Genomic DNA, 20314 nt, shown 5'->3' with positions numbered 1-20314 from the left:
CTTAAATACCTTTTAAAGTAGAAATGTTGTCGTGAAGTCAGTCGGTACAGCAGTAGACATACGAGAAAAATGCACTTAACTTTTCTCATACGATGGATTAGTAAATGTAATCGCATGGTTAAGGATTAATTTCACGTGTATTTTCAAAGTTTTCACAAAATTGCCCGAGTCGCGAAGCGGCGAGGGCAATTTGGAAAACTTTGTGATTAAAGGACAGGCTAGCAGTAGAACGGGGAAAGCCTACTATAATAGTAAGCAAAACACAGCAAGTTAAATTCACTCAAAGCAATTTCTTTACAACTAAAACTTCAAGCAATTTAATTTTATTTACCTGTTTTGCGAAGTTTGCAACGGCGTGAAACTAATACATCGATCGATGAAAAAAAAAAGTGTCCAAACGAGCTCTAATAACTTTCTTGAATCCAAGACTCTCCTTTCCACCGCGAACACTTAATACCCTCAAAGGGTATCAAACCATTCATGTCAGACCTTACCCTTTGGTCCAGTCTGGACCCGGGCATTCAATATCGGGAGGCCTAGTAACAAGTATCCTTTGAGCGGGAAAACATGGCCGCGAAGTGGTAAAGAAGAGTGTCAACACGATCTTAGCGGCTCTGCATCGTGCTTGGTGACTTTCTCTATATCGAAATACTCGTATATTTCATCTGCTTCTGATATGGATCCTTCAGAAGTGGAATTTCTGGCCGAAAAGGAGAAGATATCTATCCTAACGAACTTCTCAGAGAACAAGTTATATTTGATAGGGGTACGTAAGGTTTGCATTGGCCATAACTAAACAAATATTATACAGGGGCGAGGGCCACTTTTATCTATAAGTATAACGTGGTATGAAACTATAAAAACTACGATCGAACGTGTACAAGAATAAAGTGATATGTTACAGTTCAGAGTTGATATACAGATTTTGAAGTTTGAATAATTAAGATTACTATTTTTACAGGGGGACACAGGGCCACTGAATGCATCATTGCCCACAGAGGTGCCTCTGTGGGTCGCAATATTTCTGAAACAGCGAAGGAAGTGCAGAATCCAGCCTCCTCACTGGATGGATGTCGGTAAGATTATACAGAGGTATCCATTAGCAATCATTCTGCTTTATGTAATCAGACAGGTCTAAAACAAGGGTGAGTGATGGAAGGTGAGCTCTGCTTAGCCTGAATAACGCTCAGGTTAGCCTGTTTCATCTCCCAATATCAGGGACCTTACCAATATACGACGATGATGGCTAGGACAACACCTATTAAAAAGTGTGTTTATATTTTACTTTGGAATTTCGCATTTATTTACATGTGTAGATCCATTTAGTGTGTTTGTCAGTATTAATACTTGCCTCTGCGGAATATGCTATGAATGCATTCAGTTCCAAATAGGAATTACCAGTATATGAAAAATTAGCCGTAGTGGGCCCCATTGTCAAAAAACTTGGAAATTGGTCATTTTACATAGTTGATTTGCAGAGCACGGCAAAGAAATGTACCAAGAATTATAATGCATGTGCACAGCCATTGTTCTGCTCGTTAAACCTTCAGTTTGGTGGCGTTCTTGTTACTGTTGCTGTCGTGTTTTGTGCAAGGTCCCTAATGTTGATGACAACACACACCCCTACCCACCTCTCACCTCTAACCCCTGTTTTAGAATTGCTTATCTAATCCTGGTTTCTATGGCATGAATCAACTAGGATTGTTGTACCTCCCAACTCAAATAGGTTTTCGGATTGGAGGAGAGTGTGTCATGTGTCGTTGGTCAAAACTCGCTAACTCCCTAGGGTGAACAAAACTCACTAACTCCTAAGGGAAACAACAATGTGAACTTTTGACTTGCACATGATCAGGTCGTGCTCCTTGAAACTACAGCAAATTCGTGAGCCAGCCAGCATCATGCAAACGATTTCTTCGCAGTTTTTTTTTATATAATTTTTTGAGTTGGGAGGTATAACAAAACACTTAATGACTGGTCCCACAGGAAACAGTGAGTTTTGTTTCCACTCGATCTCAATGTTCCCCTCAGCTTCTGCTCGAGGAACATTGAGGGTGTCGGGGAAACAAAACTCACTGTTTCCTGTGGGGCCAGTCATTAAGTGCGTAGTATTACTACTCCCTCTAGATGGAATGCTACTCATTTCAGGTTAATCCCCAGCATTTGCCGGATCTCGGTAACAGTTTGCTGTGGCAAATGAAACATTTATAACATTGGGTGGGTGGAAAGTGGAAATGCAGAAGTTTATTTTAGTGCTTGTCCTACTTAAACACAACACAATGATCCAGCCAGCAATCAAACCAAGACTACAAGATCCAGAGTGTAGTTCAGTAACCAGACAGTCACCTTCCCTGTGCAAGCAGAAATGGCTAATGTTGGAATTCTGGCTTTAAAGTGAAGAGGGGGCATAATGAAGCACATTTTTCTAAATAGCAATTAGTCTGTATGCTCAAGGTTTATATAGGCTGATGGATGGTGGAGTGTGCAGCCCCAAATCAACTATCAAGGTTGATAGAACCCAACAACAAGTTGTCTAAACATTTATTGGTTAGTAATTAGCCCAGTGCAGGCTGTTCTTTTAGAAATAGCGTATTGATTAAATAGGTTTTTTGATAGCTTTGTTTAGCACTCTTCTATCATGTTACACATGATGCACTAAAGCTACACACATGCTGCAAGGGCCCTCTATTTTAAATATCAATAATTACTATTGTAGGTTACATAGGTTTATTGTAGGTGGTTACATAGGTAATCAGATAGGGTGTTTGGTAATGGCTGGCTACAGGAACATGCCAACAAAGCTGTATAATGTTATTGCTCTGCAGAAAAGTTGCAGGAACTTAAAGAAAAAGAGAAAGATGCAGAGTACTTTACTAAAATGCCATCTAAACACTACATGGAAATTGCTTCTCTTCTTCTAAGCAGGTAGTTTGAATAGTGTTACCTCAATTAACATAGGAATTTAAGTGAATAGTTCAAATTCACCAATGCATTATAGGACTGACAGCCTAGAGCTGGAAAGAACTTATCTCAATCTGCAGGCTACGAACTGAGGTGGATTACAGCTGTTTTTCTCTCCCTTCCCCCGCCCCCCCCCCCCCCAACCCCCAACAAAAAATATATTTTTCATCAGCATGGAACAACAGCCAGGAATCCAACTAGATTTGCAGGTTATGTCCTTTCAAATTTTAGCGTTGGTCAAACACATCACAAAATGGCATCAGATGATACAGTAACTGTTATTATCAGCTGTTTTTTTTTTTTTTTTTGCGAAAATTTGAAAAATTAAGAACATTCTGAGTACTTTCCAACTTAACGATAGATACACATCTTGTGGTTTTCAGTGCTGCTGATGACATTCCACATGCAGATGAAGTGCGTACACTGATTAAAGATATCTGGGACTTGAGGATTGCTAAACTAAGAAAGTCTATTGACATCATGGTCAGCCAACAGGAGGTTTATGCTAGGGTTAGTTGGATTTGCACTGGATATATCACTTATCTTATTTTATAAAAAGTATAGCAGAGTGTAGAAGTGACGCATGGCAGATCCACTTCCCTTGTGGTTTTTTTTTTTTTTTTTTTCAGCTCAGTCTTGAAGTATTTATGTCTTGTTTTATAAAATTACAACTGCAGTTACAGAGTATTGAAGCAAGATGTGACCAGATCCACTATCCTCTTGTTTATCCCAGACTTAAAGTATTGAGGCCTGCCTCATGAATTATTTTGGCATCCTTTGCCAATCCCAGTTCTTCTTCTCTGTCCATCCAAGATTCTTTTTCTGGGGCTGTGCTTTGCCCAACAGACACTGATTGTTCTACAGTGTTTGTGTTATAGTCACTGAAAGGAGGACTGAGGAGGACTGAATATGTGGACTGAAGTTAATTCCACAGCAACAGCCTATTTCTTGACAATAAGCAGTTCCAGAAAATACCCATACTCTCCCCACAGAATGGATTGGAATTTCCCGGGGGTGGGGGAGGGGAGGGGGTGGCTCTGTAAGACCAAAACATTTGAAGAAATGTACATGTAAGAAGTTTAATTGGAATTTCCAGAGGGGTATGGAGTCTTCTGTGGGGGAGGTATGGAAATGTTTTCAAACTACACAATTTAACATACCTTTCCAGTCAAAACAATTGAGATTGTTCCTTATTTTCACAGCTGGATGACTTGTCTTTGATGGAAATTAACATGATACGCCCATTCCTCACACAAGCACTTGATCACATGCACAACTTGAGGTGTCACGTTGTAGAGAATCCAAGTAATACGTGAATAACAAGTCGTGAATTGTGAAAGCTTGCAGCTGCTGGCACCTTAATGGAGTACAACTGTTCACGTCACTAATAAATTTCAGTGACACTAGAACTTAAAAGCAAGAGACACTGTAACTACTTCTAGTATCTTGTAAAGTAGTTTAAGGGTATTATTTTCTAAGTAAATTTTTGCTACATTAACAAGCAAGCAGAACAGTCTCTTAGTTTATCATTAACTTGGATTTGATAAGATAAATTCAATGCATCTGTGTTAGAGTAGAGCCTAAAACCTCCGTAGATTTGTCCCAAAATTCTCTACAACTAGCATTATTCTACTTCCTGTCATACACGCCAGTTTCCCTGCATCCTTTCGCTAGGAAATCCCTTTTGTTTTTTCTTCTGGAGCCTAATGCCTATTATACTTTCATTGGTCGGTGACATTGCTACTCTTTGTTACTGGATAGTTGAAGGGAAAAGTATGGCAGTTCGATAGCTTCAGTCATTGAGAACATGGCAGCCTCATTCCCAGGGGTTTCATTAAGGGCTGGGCACTGGGCATGATTTTGCCCGCCTGGTTTGACCATCTAGAGGAAAGTTTCTCTTATAAAGAAGTTCAGTTCAAAACATTTTGCCCGCCTGTGAAAACCAGTTACCCTCCTGCTGAAAACGCTAATAAAACCCCTGCATTCCAGAGTGAGAACAATTACCTCCAATAAAAGCTTAAGTGCAAAAAAGAAGTGAATGATCAAAACTTCAACCACTAAACTTGATATTGCTAACATGGGCATCAACAAAAGGGGGTGGGGGAGGGGAGGGTGGTGGGGCATATTATACATAAAACTTTCCATGCTGTTGTGAACTTTTTATAAAATACATATATTTTTTTTTTCGCTGTTGTGATCTTGTAGTGGCGAACACATCATAGTTTCCCTTAACTGTAGACCTCCAGTTAACAGACACGATATCTTCATTGACACTAACAGTAAAAACCCCTGGCTAAGTAGCTGAGTATTGTGATGTGCAGGTAAGAGGGTCCTTAGCTAAATGTAACATTACTAAAAAGGTCTTGAGGTTGCCTTTATTTTAATTGCACAGCTAACAAATAAAAATTTGTCTTTTTTATATTTTTACTGACTTTACTGTACCTTTCAATAACATGTGAACTCTGCTTAAAGTGCACCTAACCCCAAAAATTTTTTTTCGCTAAAACGAATCTCCTTGTTATTTGAAATAGTTCTGCGAAAAAATTTTTGGATTCCGTTAAATCCTCGATTTTCTGTGCCCCGACGAAATCTCGAAAATAGCTCCAAAACACCGCCATTTTGTTTCACGACCGAGTTTGAGGAGAATGGGTCTAGCGGCTCTTGTGACGTCTACCCAGGAAGGTTGGATATCTCACGTCCTCTCATTTCCTTCAGGATGGTGCAATACACATTCGAAAAGTGCGTAGAAACGCCTTCCAGAGGTGCTATCGGCTGTTGCAGCAATATTCTAGATTTAAAGAAAGATATACTGTACAATTAACTGACGATGATCGGCTAATGGTGCAACAAAGACGTAAACGATGGTTGATTTTGTCGAACCGAAACAAGCGAACTGAATCTGTGAGAACCATTGAAGAACTCTCACAGGAATTTGTTCCGCAGACTTTCGAACGCTATTTTCATAAATTTTCTGCTTAAAGCTAACCAGAAATTTGTAGAAATACTACCTACAACCTATATCTTCCAATCCCGCAGTATTTATAACATACAAAGTTGTGTGATCCGATCATGATCAAGAAGCGTTATACTGATATGTAAATAGATCGCAACTGTACGCCGCTAACCAACACTTATTTCTCTTTCGATTTAGATGAAAGTCGAACATTAATCCTTTAGAATTACATGATAACAAAATTGTTAGACTCACAGAGTTTTTCGAAGGTTTGGAAATCAGCAGTGCGACAAAGATTCTGTGATATAGCGTCGAAAATATGACCGCGTAACATGTGCGGACCGCTTAGGGAACACATCCTTTTCGCTTATCCGACGAATTTCGCTGCAAACTTTGAGAACAATTTACATTGGTTATTTGGAGTTACGACTTAAAACGTGTGACAATGTGAAATCGGTAATTGTATGAAATGTTTCCTTCCGCCTTGCTTCCCGCAGCTTCAAAAATACAGGTCCAAACAATACGATTTTCAATCGATCGAAGCCAATGTTTTGGAGGTCATCAAGTCTCGAAAACTGCGACACGTACGTCGCTCTTATAAACATGAAGCATTCAACTGAAAGTAAAACACAAGCTGGATTTAACAGAACAATCACACCTTGATAAAATACATTCTCGCTAAGGACAAATGTAAACGGGCTATAAACACGCGTGGGAATCTTATGTTTAGTTGACGAAATTACCATCCAAAGCAGTCCTTGAGTTTTCTTTCCTGCTTTTCGTTGCCTGCTCCTCCACTTCGTATCTAGCTTTCCATTCTAATATACAAGCAACTCGTCCGCAAAGAAGTCTTCCCCTTCGTCGCTTGAAATATTGTAAATTGCTCTCGAAGCTCTAAGCAGTGAGTTCACAGTTGTCGAACGTGCTCGATCGAAGTTTATTTCGGAGTCTTCCGAATCGAAACTCAACTCTGACTCCAGTGACGAAAAAGAAATGATTCTGAGACAAAACTTGGACGTTTTAGTCCCAAAATACATCGGAACGATTAGTTTTGTGTTCCATTTTCTCGAGCAAATACAGAGAGTTGACTGAGGCGCCATTGTGTTTGGTTCCTGGGTAGACGTCATCAGGTACCGCCGCCCCAGACTCCCTAAAACGCGGTCGTGAAACCTTCAAGCGCGACTTTGAAACGGCATAGAAAATCGAGGATTCAACCAAATTCAAAAATTTCTTCGCCCAAATGCTTCGAATAAAGTCTAGATTCGTTTTAGCGAAAAAAAAATTTTGGGGTTAGGTGCACTTTAATCAAAATCAACTATGGGTTACGCTTTAAAGTGGTGCTTAACAATGGCTGTGAAAATTTCTTTATTAAGATTGGCTGAGGACAGGCAAATTTACCACTTATTTTTAATTTGCCCTGCATGGCAAATTAATGCATGTATGTTTAATTTTCTCGCTTATGTAGCAAAGCTATCAGTGACATCACCCATTGTTAATAATATGCCAACCAGAGAACTATTGCCTGGTGAAACGAAGAATTCTTTTCTTTAACATTTCGAACATCTAAATAACAAAAATAATGTTTGTAAACAAATATCTTTCCTGTAAACAATAATAAATGAGTATTTGAATGAAAGCTTGTCATGAGCAATTAAGGATTTCCACTACTCAACAAGTTTGAAATTCACAAATTGCACTTACCCAAAGACTTGTGTAATTTTGAAAGAATTTCAGATATAACTTGCAGTGTCTACCCTAAATTGCACTTGCATTCATACAATTACCAAATTATATAAATATCAATGGTCAGACAGGTTTTCTTTTTAAATAGAATTTATTCATTTCTTCTTCACTTAATTTTGTTATCTAGCTAATGGATAACTCTTTTAAAGCATGCGGAAAAATTGACCTTTGCACAACATAGAAATCTCTTCAAGCTGAAAAATACATTAATGTCTGAGCTTTAATATTTTAAAAGTCTGGAAATCTTTTCCGACACTGTTGTGTCTCTGCATCATGGGAGGCAAAACTTTGTTTTCTTTCATAAGAGAATGCCATGAAAAATGTAGCTCTTAAATATAGAATCTTACATCTATGTTACAAATATATTATCTTTTTAGACTTTCAATGAAGAAATGGAGTTTGTCTAAGCCTTCTCTTAGGGAGTTCCGCTCTTCTAGAAGATCCTTTTTGGCCTGTACAAGGTTCTGAAAAGGAAAAGCATTTATAATTAATGCAATATGATTGTTATAGATTCACCTTAAAAGCCCTTGGCTTTCAATGGGAGTGGCTACAAGTCCTTAGTTAATGAAAACTGCAAAACATAGTCTCAGTGTTTGCTGTTTTAGAAATTCAATTTAATTACACCCTTCTACTAAACATGCCCTCCCTTAGAAGTGCCCCTTCCCTTGTAATGTGTTCTGTACACAGGTAAATTACATGTAGCTGTTCTTTGAAATGCTTAAGAACTGTAACAAGTTCATACCTGTGTTCAAATATTATAATACAACATAATCCTGTTAATTTTTTGAAACTTTTACCCATGTAAAACCGCCATGATACACACTTAAACTCTGACTATAGCTTTTGCAAACTCACCGTCATTTGGAGACTAAGGGCCTGTGCCTCCTCATTCAGTGAAAGATTTTGTGACTTTAATACATCAGCATTGTCTTGGAGCACACCTATTTCAAGACCCCTCTCTGCAAAGACATAGTTACATAATAATATTAATAATATACATGAAAAAATTACTTGATTCTGATTGGCTGAGAGTAGTGCAGCTCCAATGTAACACCAGTGCAAATTACACATTGTAATTCTGGATTATGATTGGCTGAAAGAAAATTGGAAATTTTCTGAGCGAATGATATCATGCAAAATGAGGAAAATTGTGTGCGGAAGCTTTGAAAAAGTTTTTTCAAATGAGAAAAAATGGCTTCAAGAAAGATCTGGCACTTCCATGCAAATTTTTTTCATTTTTATATTATTAATAAGTAATCATACAGTTTTTCTCATTCAATTTGGAATAAATTTGCACTTGTGAGTTTTTCAAAAAGCTGAAATTGCACGAGCCACTTTCAGCTTTTTGACTAAAAAAAATTAATGAGTATAGTTATGTTCAACAATGCCTTGAACTTGCCTGATGCTAGCTTGAACTTGATACTTAAAGAACGCTAGTCACCCTCCGCCATTTTTGATGCCATCGTAATTATTGATATTGCATGGTGAAGCGAAATCTTAATTGCCTTTACTGTAAGTTGTGTTCCTAAAAGCTTGTTTAATTATTTCTTGATTAGTAGTTTCAAAGTGATTTCCTTTGTTTTAACATGCTCCAAGTAAAATATAAATTATAGCCAAACTCTCGCATGTAAACAGTGAGTGCTTTAGATAAAAAATTACAAGAGAATTCAGGGATGGCACCTTAGTTCTCACAGTATGTGTCATTCGGATGAGTGTCTTAAAGGTGCACTCGAAAATGTACAATTTGTACCCATGTAAAAGGTGCCCAAAACCAATGTACTAAAACCAGGAACACTGGAACACAGTATCCTGTTAAAAAACTACCTTGAACTTACCTACCTATAACAAACTGCTATATGACAAAATGCTAACTGCCAACTACAGATGGCACAGTGTACTACTGCTCACCTTATAATTATCTTTTACATGGTAAACTTTTACAACGAATAATCGTACCTGCAGCATGTGTGAAATAGGACTGCATGACAGCCTCCACCCCACACCACTTGAATCCTTCCCTGTCTCCTGCAGATGATGAGTTCTTCTCATCCTTGACATTGTGACACAAAAGGTTATTAGGGAAATACAGTGACTGCGGGTACCACAGCTAAACAAAGCTTAAAGGACCCTAGTCAGCCTCTGCCATTTTCGATGCCATTGAAAATATTGCAGGATGACGCAAAATCTTAATTGCTTTTACTGTAAGTTGTGTTCCTAAAAGCTTGTTTAATTATCTCTTGATTATTAGTATCACCCAACTAGTGGACTAATGCAAATCCTGCATTTTGATTGGCTACGCTACTAAGGGACTATTAGCAATAGTCATCGAGTAGCGAAATTAGCGCCATCGAGCGTGACGCTTTCTTTCGTTTTATTCCCAAATAAATATTTCTTCAACTTGCATTTGCTAACTTTATTATTACCTTTTCTGTCTGACTGGTTGGGTGATACTAAAACAATTAGACCCTTCGCCCTCAAGGGCCACGGGTCAATAGCCCATTCAGCTTCGCCTCATGGGCTATTGACCCGTAGCTCTTGTGGGCTACAGGTCTAATTGTTAAGTAGTTTCAAAGTGATCTCCTTAGTTTTAACATGCTCCAAATAAAATATAAATTATAGCCAAACTCTTGCATGTAAACAATGGGCCCTTTAACACTTGATTTATTACACTAGAAAGCTGTGTGCATTGTGTGGTTCTAGAAAATAACCATACATATATACAATCATATGCTTTATTAAATTACTCTCCAATTTACAAAGTGGTATTTCTCCATATTTCTTCGAGCTACCTAATGTAACAAATTAAAGTAAGGGGGAAAAAATTACAACAAAGCAAACAAACGTGTGCAATATTATTAATAGGACAAAATTAATTTGCCAAAGGTCTTGAAATCAATACCCACCCTGAGGAGGGTTACTAGAAATTCCAAGGGAGAGGGGGTCCCAAAAGCCAAACTTATGAAATAGTTTTTTTCTAGAGGGTTGTGGGGTGGGGGTGGAGGGCCAATAAACCTTCTGTGGAGGGGGTATGGATATTTTCTGGAACAACACATGGCAGGTTACCAGACACACATTTTGTCTGGTTTCTCAAACATTATTTCTTGGTATCAATTTACACTGAGGCGGTACAGATAGGAGAAACGTGTCTTGCCCAAGAACATAAGTTTCCTAAGATTATATCTTGCCAGGGCTTGGGCACGTTAACCATTTGGCCAATGAACCTTAACTTTCTACTATGATGCTGCATAAAAATCCAGTAATAAATATGACGGCTATTAATTATTTACGAAGTCAAAACATCCAGTGGCTAACTAAATTTTGAGTGGCTCACAAAAGTAGGCTGTGTTTAAGTTTTTTCCAAATGTACTCTCCTAATAATGTTTAAAACCGTCTGGTCAATCTTTTTAATGAATGAGACCTAAAATCTCACAAAGAAGGTAAAAAATTAATAAATTCACCTTTGCTGGAGGCTCTCCTTGTTTATTTCTAGTTCCTTGTTGTTGTTCTGACAAAGGTAATGGTCCAAATTGTCGTCCCTGTATGCTGCCTGATGGGTGCTGACTGAGGTAGTCCCTGGTCTCTTGTTCACTAAAAGATATCCCCATACTTCTCAGAGGCTCAGGTCTAATTGGTTGGGTCACAGCCCGATGTTCAGGTCTCGTATGAGAGGCAACATTGCCGTGCTCATGCGAAATTGACAAGAGCCCTGTATGCCGTAGATAAGGTGGTCGAAATTGCGATGCACTGATGTTACTAAAGGGATCTTCCATGTTAGTTAGGGACTGAAGTGTTAGACGTGGTGGCAGATGATTAGTGTTACCGCTCATGGTGGGGCTTTGTCGATATCTTTCCTCACTGCCTCGGCGAAAGGTTCTATCAAATGGATATTGAGCAATCCTTTTTTCTCCATCCTCTGTTTTTATATTAATGGGCTGTTCTTTGTCCACATCTTTGTTTTTGTTTTCTTTTCTTTCCTGCTCCTGTAATAGTTGTTGCTTTTGCCGAGTTATTGGTCCTGTTATCGTGTCAGGATCAACAGAGCCTTGGCTGTTATCAGAATCCCTGTCATTCTACAACAAAATCAAAGGGCCAAACAGTCAGAACCAAGTTTTTGTATCAATTAAGGAACAACATTAATTTCTTACTTTAATTTGTAAACTTCATTCAGCTTTAAAGGAGTGGTACCAGAGTAGTGCTACAGTCTATGAAAAGAGATGTAGTTTTTGCACATTTATAGGCAAGGCACTAATTTTTTTGCTAGAGTGTAACCTGTATGTTTTACCCCTACTCACCTCTTTATCTCTACGTGCTCTCTTGGGAGGACGACCTCTGCTTTTCCTGTTCTTTCTCTCAGTTCTTTTAATTTCATATGACTGCTCTAGCTCTAAAGGTAAACAAAGAGAACTTATCAGTTGTAAATTCATGGCACCAGGTAGTAGATAGCTCAATAACTTTGTGCAGTACAATGTCTTAAGTTATAACACTTTTTAAGACCGTCAGTTCCTTGTGATGACATTGCCGTAAGTTTGTGACCAGAAACTTCTATTATGAGCATTTCTGGAAATGGTATTAATGTACGAGTCAAGTTTGTCATGATTATTTTGAATTAAATTATGGAAGGAACAGATTCAAACTTACAGGCTTGGAAAACCAGCCCATATTTTTAGCCAATAAATGCCATTAGATAGAGATTTACATGTAATTTTTGGCAATTGATTATTTTTTATATTTTGGTCAAATTTCATTTTATATTTCAGAAGATCCACTTTTGTCACATAATGACCTAAGGACAGTAAACTGAAAGACTTGGTTCCCACAAATTTACCAGGTTCTTTTAGTGAGGAAGTTGAACCCACAACATAATCCAGTTCTAAACACATCTACAAAAGACTGAACCCTGACCAATGAGGAAATAGTCTACCTAAATACATGGTGATGATGAAGACCAGGAGTAAGGAGTTGAAACATAGTGATCTAGTTCACTAGTGAATTCCCATCCCTAGTTGTAACATAATCATACTCAATAGTGTAATCAATTACCTGGGATCACAAACTTGACCTCATTCTCATTAATTTTTGTTGGCAGACTGTTCACTTACCTTGTCTTTTACTAGGAGGTAATAAGCCAAGCTTTGCCATGAAGTCTAATTTCTGTTGATTGGAAAACATTTCAGTCACACATCTTTACAGGAAAGCCACCTCACAGGAAAGCCACCTTAGCTTTATGTAGCCAGTCTACCACAAAAACCAACTAGTTTTATTATGTTATCAACTGTTTAAAATCAACTGACCTCAGCACTAGGAAGAGGTGGTGGCACATTTTCATTGTTCTCATCTTGGCCACCATTGACATCACTGTCATTCATCAAGTTAATTGGAGAATCGACACCATTTTCATTGTCATGGTCACCTTCATATTTTCTTTTCAATGTTGCACCTCCTTGATGGATTTCTGCAAGCAAACATGTGATCATCAGTACCACAATTTAATTATACATCTAAACGAGAGATATTTCAGTCTGATTTTTCTCTTATGTTGGTGGCATGTTGATCATACATGTCATCAGTATGTCAGTGGTTTGCTAACCCACAAGGTATTATGTGTATTGTCAGGTCATGCATTTATGATGAACAACGGAACAAATCGGTTGTGTCACCTAATGTATTGGTAGCATGTCAACTAACACTTTGACAGTGGCATGTTGGCCCATGGTGAATTATGTGGTATCACCTGAAGCATTTGCATCAGATCCAAAATGGGTGGTGCACAATCCAACGCATTGGCAATGTGTCAGCCACTGAACTGGCATGTGTTACTCAACATACATGTTGAGTAACACAACCTTTTGGGCAAGCTGTAATTGTGATGTGCTAGCCCAATAGTAATTCTCACTAGCCTCCAAGAATTTCATATCTTTCAGTACTCTTGTAATTTGAATTTCCCCAAAAATTGCTCAAGAAACTTCACTTGTCTATGGGGTAAGTACAGGACAGAAACCACTAACCCAGGTGAAAAACCCAACAGCCCCAGGTTAATGAACACAACTTTCTTTGCATGCTGCAATATGCCAGCAGTGTATTTGCAGCATGTTTTATAGACCAACATCTTGGTAGTACAGCTGAACATCTCCTTACAGATACCTCCATAATATGGCCATCTCTATTTAGCTGGAGGCCTACTCCTGGATACAGATGGAACGCCTAGCCAGGGACAGAGAGGATTGGAGGAGTCTTGTCAGTGGCCTTTGCTCCGAAATGGAGTAGATGGGCTTCCAGTCAGATCAGATTTATAATGGACAGTTCACTTGGTCCCAATAAAACACCAGAGTTCACTATACAACTAATGTAAAAACCTCTTTAATACAGACACTGTACCCCTTAGCTCCAACCCCGTAGTGTCTCTATTGTAGAGGTTTGACCTGACTTGTATCTTATAGGCAATAGATTGAGTCGTAGACTAGTTAGTTCAGATTCTTCACACAAAGGATTTACCTTTTTTCTTATCCACAGTTACAAGCCCTAGCCCCTCAAGAAACTTCAGTTTATGAGGATTGTGTCTTATCTTAACTGCAGGCTTAACAGGTGGTTCGTCCATGATTCTTTCAACTTTAATTCTTTTGGCCAGGCTCGGGGATGATCTATCGGATGACTTTGGTCTCTGCACATCTACAAATATTAACGCAAGTTTAGGTGTAACATTTGAGAGGGCTGTTGAACATTAAAGAAACACTAAAAATCCTGACTTTTTTGTCTAGTACATGCAACACAAGTGTCAAGGGAAAAAAGGTCATTAACATGCGCCAAAAAGTTTTTCCCTCCTGGTTATAACCCTCAAAGAAAGTTATTTATAAATATTATAGACATTCCCAAATGATTAAATATGCTGAAAACCAGTAGCTATAATTAATTCAGGCGGAACATACCTAGGCTAGGTCACTTAAATATGAGTCTGAGCCACTCAGAATTGTTTACCACAAGCACCAGTGGAGTTGCAGAACAAGCTTTTCACATAAATTGAGTCTTGATGTGAAGTAAATATGAAATAATTCATATTTGAACTGCGGTTGTAGATGAAAGTGAAGAATGATCATCATGGTAAATTTTCCAATTTAAGCAATTGGAAAGAAGAAGCCTGAAAAAAATCAGGGCTTCAACGGAATTCGAACCTGTGACCTCCGCGAATACCGGTGCGATGCTCTACCAACTGAGCTATGAAGCTACACATTGGGAGTGAGGTCAATTAATTGAGTTCATATCTTCCCATGAGGAGTGAAATGATGTGAAGTAAATATGAAATAATTCATATTTGAACTGCAGTTGTAGATGAAAGTGAAGAATGATCATTGCAGTAAATTTTCAAATTTAAGCAATTGGAAAGAAGCCACGTAAGAGGTCACGGGTTCGAATCCCGTTGAAGCCCTGATTTTTTTCAGGCTTCTTCTTTCCAATCACTTAAATTGAAAATTTACTGTGATGATCATTCTTCACTTTCATCTACAACTGCAGTTCAAATATGAATTATTTCATATTTACTTCACATCATTTCACTCCTCACGGGAAGATATGAACTCAATTAATTGACCTCGCTCCCAATGTGTGGCTTCATAGCTCAGTTGGTAGAGCATCGCACCAGTATTCGCGGAGGTCACAGGTTCGAATCCCGTTGAAGCCCTGATTTTTTTCAGGCTTCTTCTTTCCAATTGCTTAAATTGGAGAATTTACTGCGATGATCATTCTTCACTTTCCCTTTTAATTGAGTCTTGTCACTTGAAAGATGAAATATCATGGTTAAATTGTCACTTACCAGGTTGGTAATCTCCATTGACAAGTGTTACCCTGTCTCTTCTCTGCCACTCCCTCTCACCATTGGTACTTCTCTCTACTCTTTGAACATTCCCGTGGAAGTTTTCACGGTTAAATGACTGAGAATCTAAAAAGGGCATTTCACGCACTCCCAATCGCTCTGATGGCCCACCCGCCAATCTTCTTACACTTTCAGGCTGAAGATGTCGAAGATCAAGTTCATTACCATAACGATCACCGAATCCTTTTCCATCTGCAGGAGGGGGGTGGAAAGGATGAAAGGGGAAGCCCCTGTATAGGTGATCAGCCTCTCTATTGGCTACCATCCGAGCCAACGAGGGATCACCTTTGTGATGATCAACAGAGAGAGGACTCTAAAGAAGAAAACGAAGATTACCGCTTTGTAAAAAATTTTAACAGACAATACCTAGGGTTTATCAATTTGTTGCTAGCCTACTGGAACCTTAATACCTAGATCCATCATTGATGTGAACACACCGATGTGCAACATTAACTACTGGTTTTGATACAATTGATACTGTTACTCAAATGTAATCAAATTTCTCACAGAACCCAAGAAGGCATACAATAATTTTATCACAACTAATTCTTAGATATTAGTTATAAATCAAGATTCATACTTTGCTGGTATCCAAGCGTTGTTGATGAAGTGGCTGAGGATAATGCACCACACCAATTCCTCCAGGTTTTTCCTGTGGCATGTGATGTCTTGGCCAGTCTTCTCCTGGTGCATGGACACCCTCTTTTTGCTCAAACATCAGCCGCTCATGTAATAAGAACTCCTGCCAAAACAAAAGAAAGAAAAGAAAATCAGTTAAATCATAACTTGTGTGTTTTCTGTTTTCACCTCAAAATATTATTTAGTTCTGATAATTCGGCAATACATCGAGACAATAGTTTAAGATTGGCTGAGTAGTCTAAATGGTAAGTAATTGGTTTGGTTTTGGTTTTACAACACTATGGCAGAACATTGTCAGTGATGTATGTTTCACTCTCCCAAGGGTGACTTCTTCAAGCACATAAAGGAGACATGCAACCAAGAAGACATCATGGCAGACCTAGCCAGACGAAGGTGGAATTAGATAGGCCATGTCTAGAGGAAGCCTACAGGCAACATCACCAGAGAAGCCTTGTACTGGACACCAACAAGAACTCACAAATGCTGTCTGCCCAGGCTTAAATGGCGACGCTCAGTTGACAAAGAGCTAAGGGAAAGAGTGACCTTGTGGCGGCCTCATGCTCCACATAATGCGAAGAGGCCTAAGTAAGTAAATATTTCACTGAAAGATGGCTAGCATGTGTACCATAAGTTCTGGTTGGACATTTTTTAAACCAGTTCAATTGTTTTTTTCCCTTTGTGTCATTATTCAAGCTGAGTTACCATAATCTGAGACTGGTAAACTGAAAGCAAATTAATTAGAAAAATTTTAAATGGAAATCAAATTCAAAGAACGCCATTTACCCTCACCTGTCTTTCTCGTTCTCTAACAAACTCTGCATGCCTCTCATCCAGGGGGTGAATAGGGTAGGGAGGATCTCTATGGGGGTGGACTAAGTAAGGATGAAGCACGGGTACTTCATGAGCTGGGAGGAACATTCTTTTGTATTCTCCAGGTCGCCCCATCTTAGACACCAGTGCTGGGTCACCTCGGACATGAAGACCATGACTTCTAGGTGGCTCAGATGAGCTTGATGTTGGTGCCCCTCCAGGTGTGCCATGTCCATGAACAGGACAGGATCCTGGTTTATGTTCCTGGTAGAACCCCCGTGGAAGAGGTCCCTCTCCAGAACTCCTTTCTGGTTCCCCTTGGGCACCATCACTTTGTTTTTCTTTCTTTGCAGATTCACTTCCTTCCTAAAAATTCAAAGGTTTCATGAGAGATGGAAAAGTCAAGAATTTGTGTCAAAAATATAGAAAGATAAAACTTCAAAGCTTTAGTATGTAATTATTAACTGAGGTGTCTGTTCAAATACAACATAATATCTTTTTGAACATTGTGAAATCAAGCTACAGAGTCATGAAAACATTTAGAGCACTTACACCATATGTTTGTGAACTGTACTTCTTAAAAATACTGCTAAATAGCTTGCATTTGAATGGTCACACACTACTGTACACATATACACATACAGCATTTAGCGCAATTTCATTCACAGACAAAGTCAAGATCCTTGTTAATTAGCACATTATTATATCACTTGTGTTTGTAGCTGATATAACACACGCTCTGATTAGATAATTCTAAGGCATTATTCTCCCCTAATGCCCATGGACCATTTACAGGCCTGCAAAAGCAAAGCAAAAAGCCATATTATAATAAACAGCTTATTAACCTTGAACATTCGGTCTTTACAGGAAAATCTCAAACCTTGGCCTTGCCGTATTGATCAAGCGATAGCAAGGTCGATATGGCAAGGTATCAGTTTGAGATTTTCCCATAAAGACCTCACTCTTGATTAATAAGTACATGTAGTTAGTAAGACTAACTGAGTAAAGGGTTATTATTAATATTTAGTCCTTGTTTTGTGTGGTTAGTATGGAGCTAACTCTTTGCTGCAGTGCACTAACATGGTCAAGCCTTCTATAAGAACAATAAAATCCTGTTCAAACCTGTTTCCTGCTTTCCCTTGCCTCAGGAGTATCTCCAGGTCTTAGGTGTGGAGAGTTCTTCCTGACAAATGGCTCAACACTTCCTGGTGGTAAATGTCGAGCCGGTTCCCCAACATGGCCGACATGAATGTCATATGATGGCTCCACAATTATTGTACCGTCTGGCAAAATTGAATGTCGCTCATGCTGCTGCCGTAAATGTTCTGCTGCTCGCTGTTGCCTCCAGGTGCTGAAACGTACATCATGTGGATCTAATACCTACGGGAAATGGACATCAAGTTATTAATCAATACTGACTGCTGTTGTGCTTGGACCCTCTTAACTAAAGTCACGAAAACTTATATAAGTACAACTACTTCAAATTTGCTACGACACCTAATATAACCTTCAGGTTACAGCTACAGTAACAAACAAAACAAGTTACTTTGCCTCCTACAAGTCACAACAACAGTGTCTTAAATTCAAACACTACTGATAACCACTTTTAGCCCAAAAAGAAATTATTTTTTCCAGATTACAAAAATAACAGAGTCATCTTACTGGTGGAGGGTAAGGTGTTGGGTAGAATGCTGGTAACACGTGGGCCTCTGGACCCTCTCGTTTGGAGGCCAGGAGGGGAGGGGGCCCAGGTGGATGGGCTCCTCGAGGCACATATATGGGCATCTTGTCATAAGCTGGATAGAAGGCTACAGGAGCATGAGGAGGCTCTGCGCCTGGATAGTGCTCCGACAGCATGGGCACTTCTGAATGACCTGAACGAGAGAATACAATAAGTACCAACGGTTCACACATTGCAACCAAGTTATAACATGTTTGAGGAATTACACACTATGACTGGTCAGTTTGGGCTCCTTGTACTGTAGCTCCATAAAGCACAGGACCTATGTCACATGAATGCTTTACTGAGTAATAGTACACGTGGCCCAGGTCACAAGCTTGAGTGTGTGCAGTTTCTTAAACATGAGCATTTTAAAGAATACATTCAACTTGGCCTTCTTGCATTATAGCTCAAGTTATATGAAGAGCACTTGAGAATTCTTAAGAACTCACAGGAAGTGAGAGAAGCACTCCTCTTGTGTTCTTAAAACCTTATTTCATTTCATTCTCAGGATTGAACTTCAAGTTGGCTATCATTAACATTTAAGTAGATGTGTTTGAAACATAACTGTGCAACTACATGTATCCTAATGGAAGCCAGAAGTAAAATCAGTAGTAACATAAAGAGCCTGATGATAAAAATCAGCCAGATATAATTATTCTGACAACATAACAATCCTATTAAATTATGAGAATCATACATTTCTTACTTTTAGACAACTTTGATTTTCAAATTTGTGATTATAATATTTAAACCATATCATTAGTCAAGAATCACTTTGTTTTTGCTTTCTGTACTGCCAGGCCAGAATCAGTGTAGCCTGAAGGAGTTGAGTCTTTTTAAGCTGTTCAACACAAACAATAGAACATAAAGGCCTAAAATATGCATTTAGCCAAACAACAGAATGACAAAAAATGGACAGGTGTCTGATGTAATTCCATTCACACTTCTTTCGTGATTAAGAAATCAAAAAAAGTTTTTCCAAAAACATTTAAGCCCATCTTAGTTTACATTGTTCCTGAAATAATGATTTGAAATAACTAGGTATAGAGTCTGAATAGTGCCCTTCACATATGACTTCTCTTTTTTCCATCCCGGTGAAGTTACTAGTATAGGGTCTTTGACGCAATAAGAAATGCTCCATTTAAAAAGCTGCCCATCAATTGAAACAAAAATTTTTTTTTTTAGAATTTTATGGTTTAAATTTCATTCCATGACTAGTGCTAAAAAGAATCAAAGATTAATACCAAAATTGAGAGACATACTGCAAGAAGATGACTATCATTTGACATCATAAACATGTTTAGTTCCCTCTTCTTGATATTTTTATCAGTGGTAATGTGTGAGTGATAATATACCGAGGGAAGAACTATTGCACAGCAACGGGCGATTGTAAGTTGAGTAGAACCTCAGATTATTCATGAATAGCTTGTTGATAAAAGACAAAACACCAAAATATGATTCAGTGTAAAGTATTACAAATGTTGAGGAAACATCATCTTTAGGTAGCAAAATGATTTGTTCTTCTTGGAAATGGTATAAAATTTAATGCTTCAAGTGCTAATATCTGTAAAGCAAAAGTCACAGACAAGGAGACAAGTTGAATTGCCGGTAGATCTACATAAAC

The 20314-nt window shown here is 38.5% G+C and overlaps 2 protein-coding genes across 5 annotated transcripts in view; one reads left to right on the top strand and one right to left on the bottom strand.

The window, feature by feature from the left end:
- Window positions 1–147: 147 nt before the first annotated feature.
- Window positions 148–5389, top strand: LOC145466699 (DNA replication complex GINS protein PSF2-like). The gene is made up of 5 exons (XM_081450410.1): window positions 148–766; window positions 962–1076; window positions 2823–2922; window positions 3342–3468; window positions 4161–5389. The coding sequence occupies exons 1-5, from the start codon at window positions 677–679 to the stop codon at window positions 4272–4274; spliced, it is 546 nt and encodes a 181-aa protein (XP_081306536.1). The 5' UTR covers window positions 148–676; the 3' UTR covers window positions 4275–5389.
- Window positions 5311–20314, bottom strand: part of LOC145466698 (uncharacterized) — a 27442-nt gene continuing 12438 nt past the window's right edge. For 2 of the 4 annotated variants that reach the window (XR_014041972.1, XR_014041973.1), the window contains exons 5-18: window positions 18630–18841; window positions 18090–18347; window positions 16947–17333; window positions 16099–16260; window positions 15459–15831; window positions 14147–14320; window positions 12946–13106; window positions 12754–12805; window positions 11947–12038; window positions 11113–11724; window positions 9611–9704; window positions 8510–8613; window positions 7212–8118; window positions 5314–5423 (exon numbers count right to left, since the gene is read on the bottom strand). Coding sequence is in view for 1 of the 4 variants with exons in the window: in XM_081450409.1 (XP_081306535.1) it covers window positions 8020–8118; window positions 8510–8613; window positions 9611–9704; window positions 11113–11724; window positions 11947–12038; window positions 12754–12805; window positions 12946–13106; window positions 14147–14320; window positions 15459–15831; window positions 16099–16260; window positions 16947–17333; window positions 18090–18347; window positions 18630–18841 (2780 nt within the window). In the remaining 3 variants the exon portion in view is untranslated. Of the gene's footprint in view, window positions 5424–6131; window positions 8119–8509; window positions 8614–9610; window positions 9705–11112; window positions 11725–11946; window positions 12039–12753; window positions 12806–12945; window positions 13107–14146; window positions 14321–15458; window positions 15832–16098; window positions 16261–16946; window positions 17334–18089; window positions 18348–18629; window positions 18842–20314 lie in introns of those variants that run through there. The other 2 variants (XR_014041971.1, XM_081450409.1) reach the window with 2 other exon arrangements.

The sequence above is a fragment of the Orbicella franksi genome, chromosome 13 (genome assembly GCF_964199315.1).
Source record: "Orbicella franksi chromosome 13, jaOrbFran1.1, whole genome shotgun sequence".
NCBI lineage: Eukaryota > Metazoa > Cnidaria > Anthozoa > Scleractinia > Merulinidae > Orbicella > Orbicella franksi.
The sequence above is the reverse complement of the archived record's forward strand: the minus strand, read 5'-3'. Positions and strand labels throughout refer to the sequence as shown.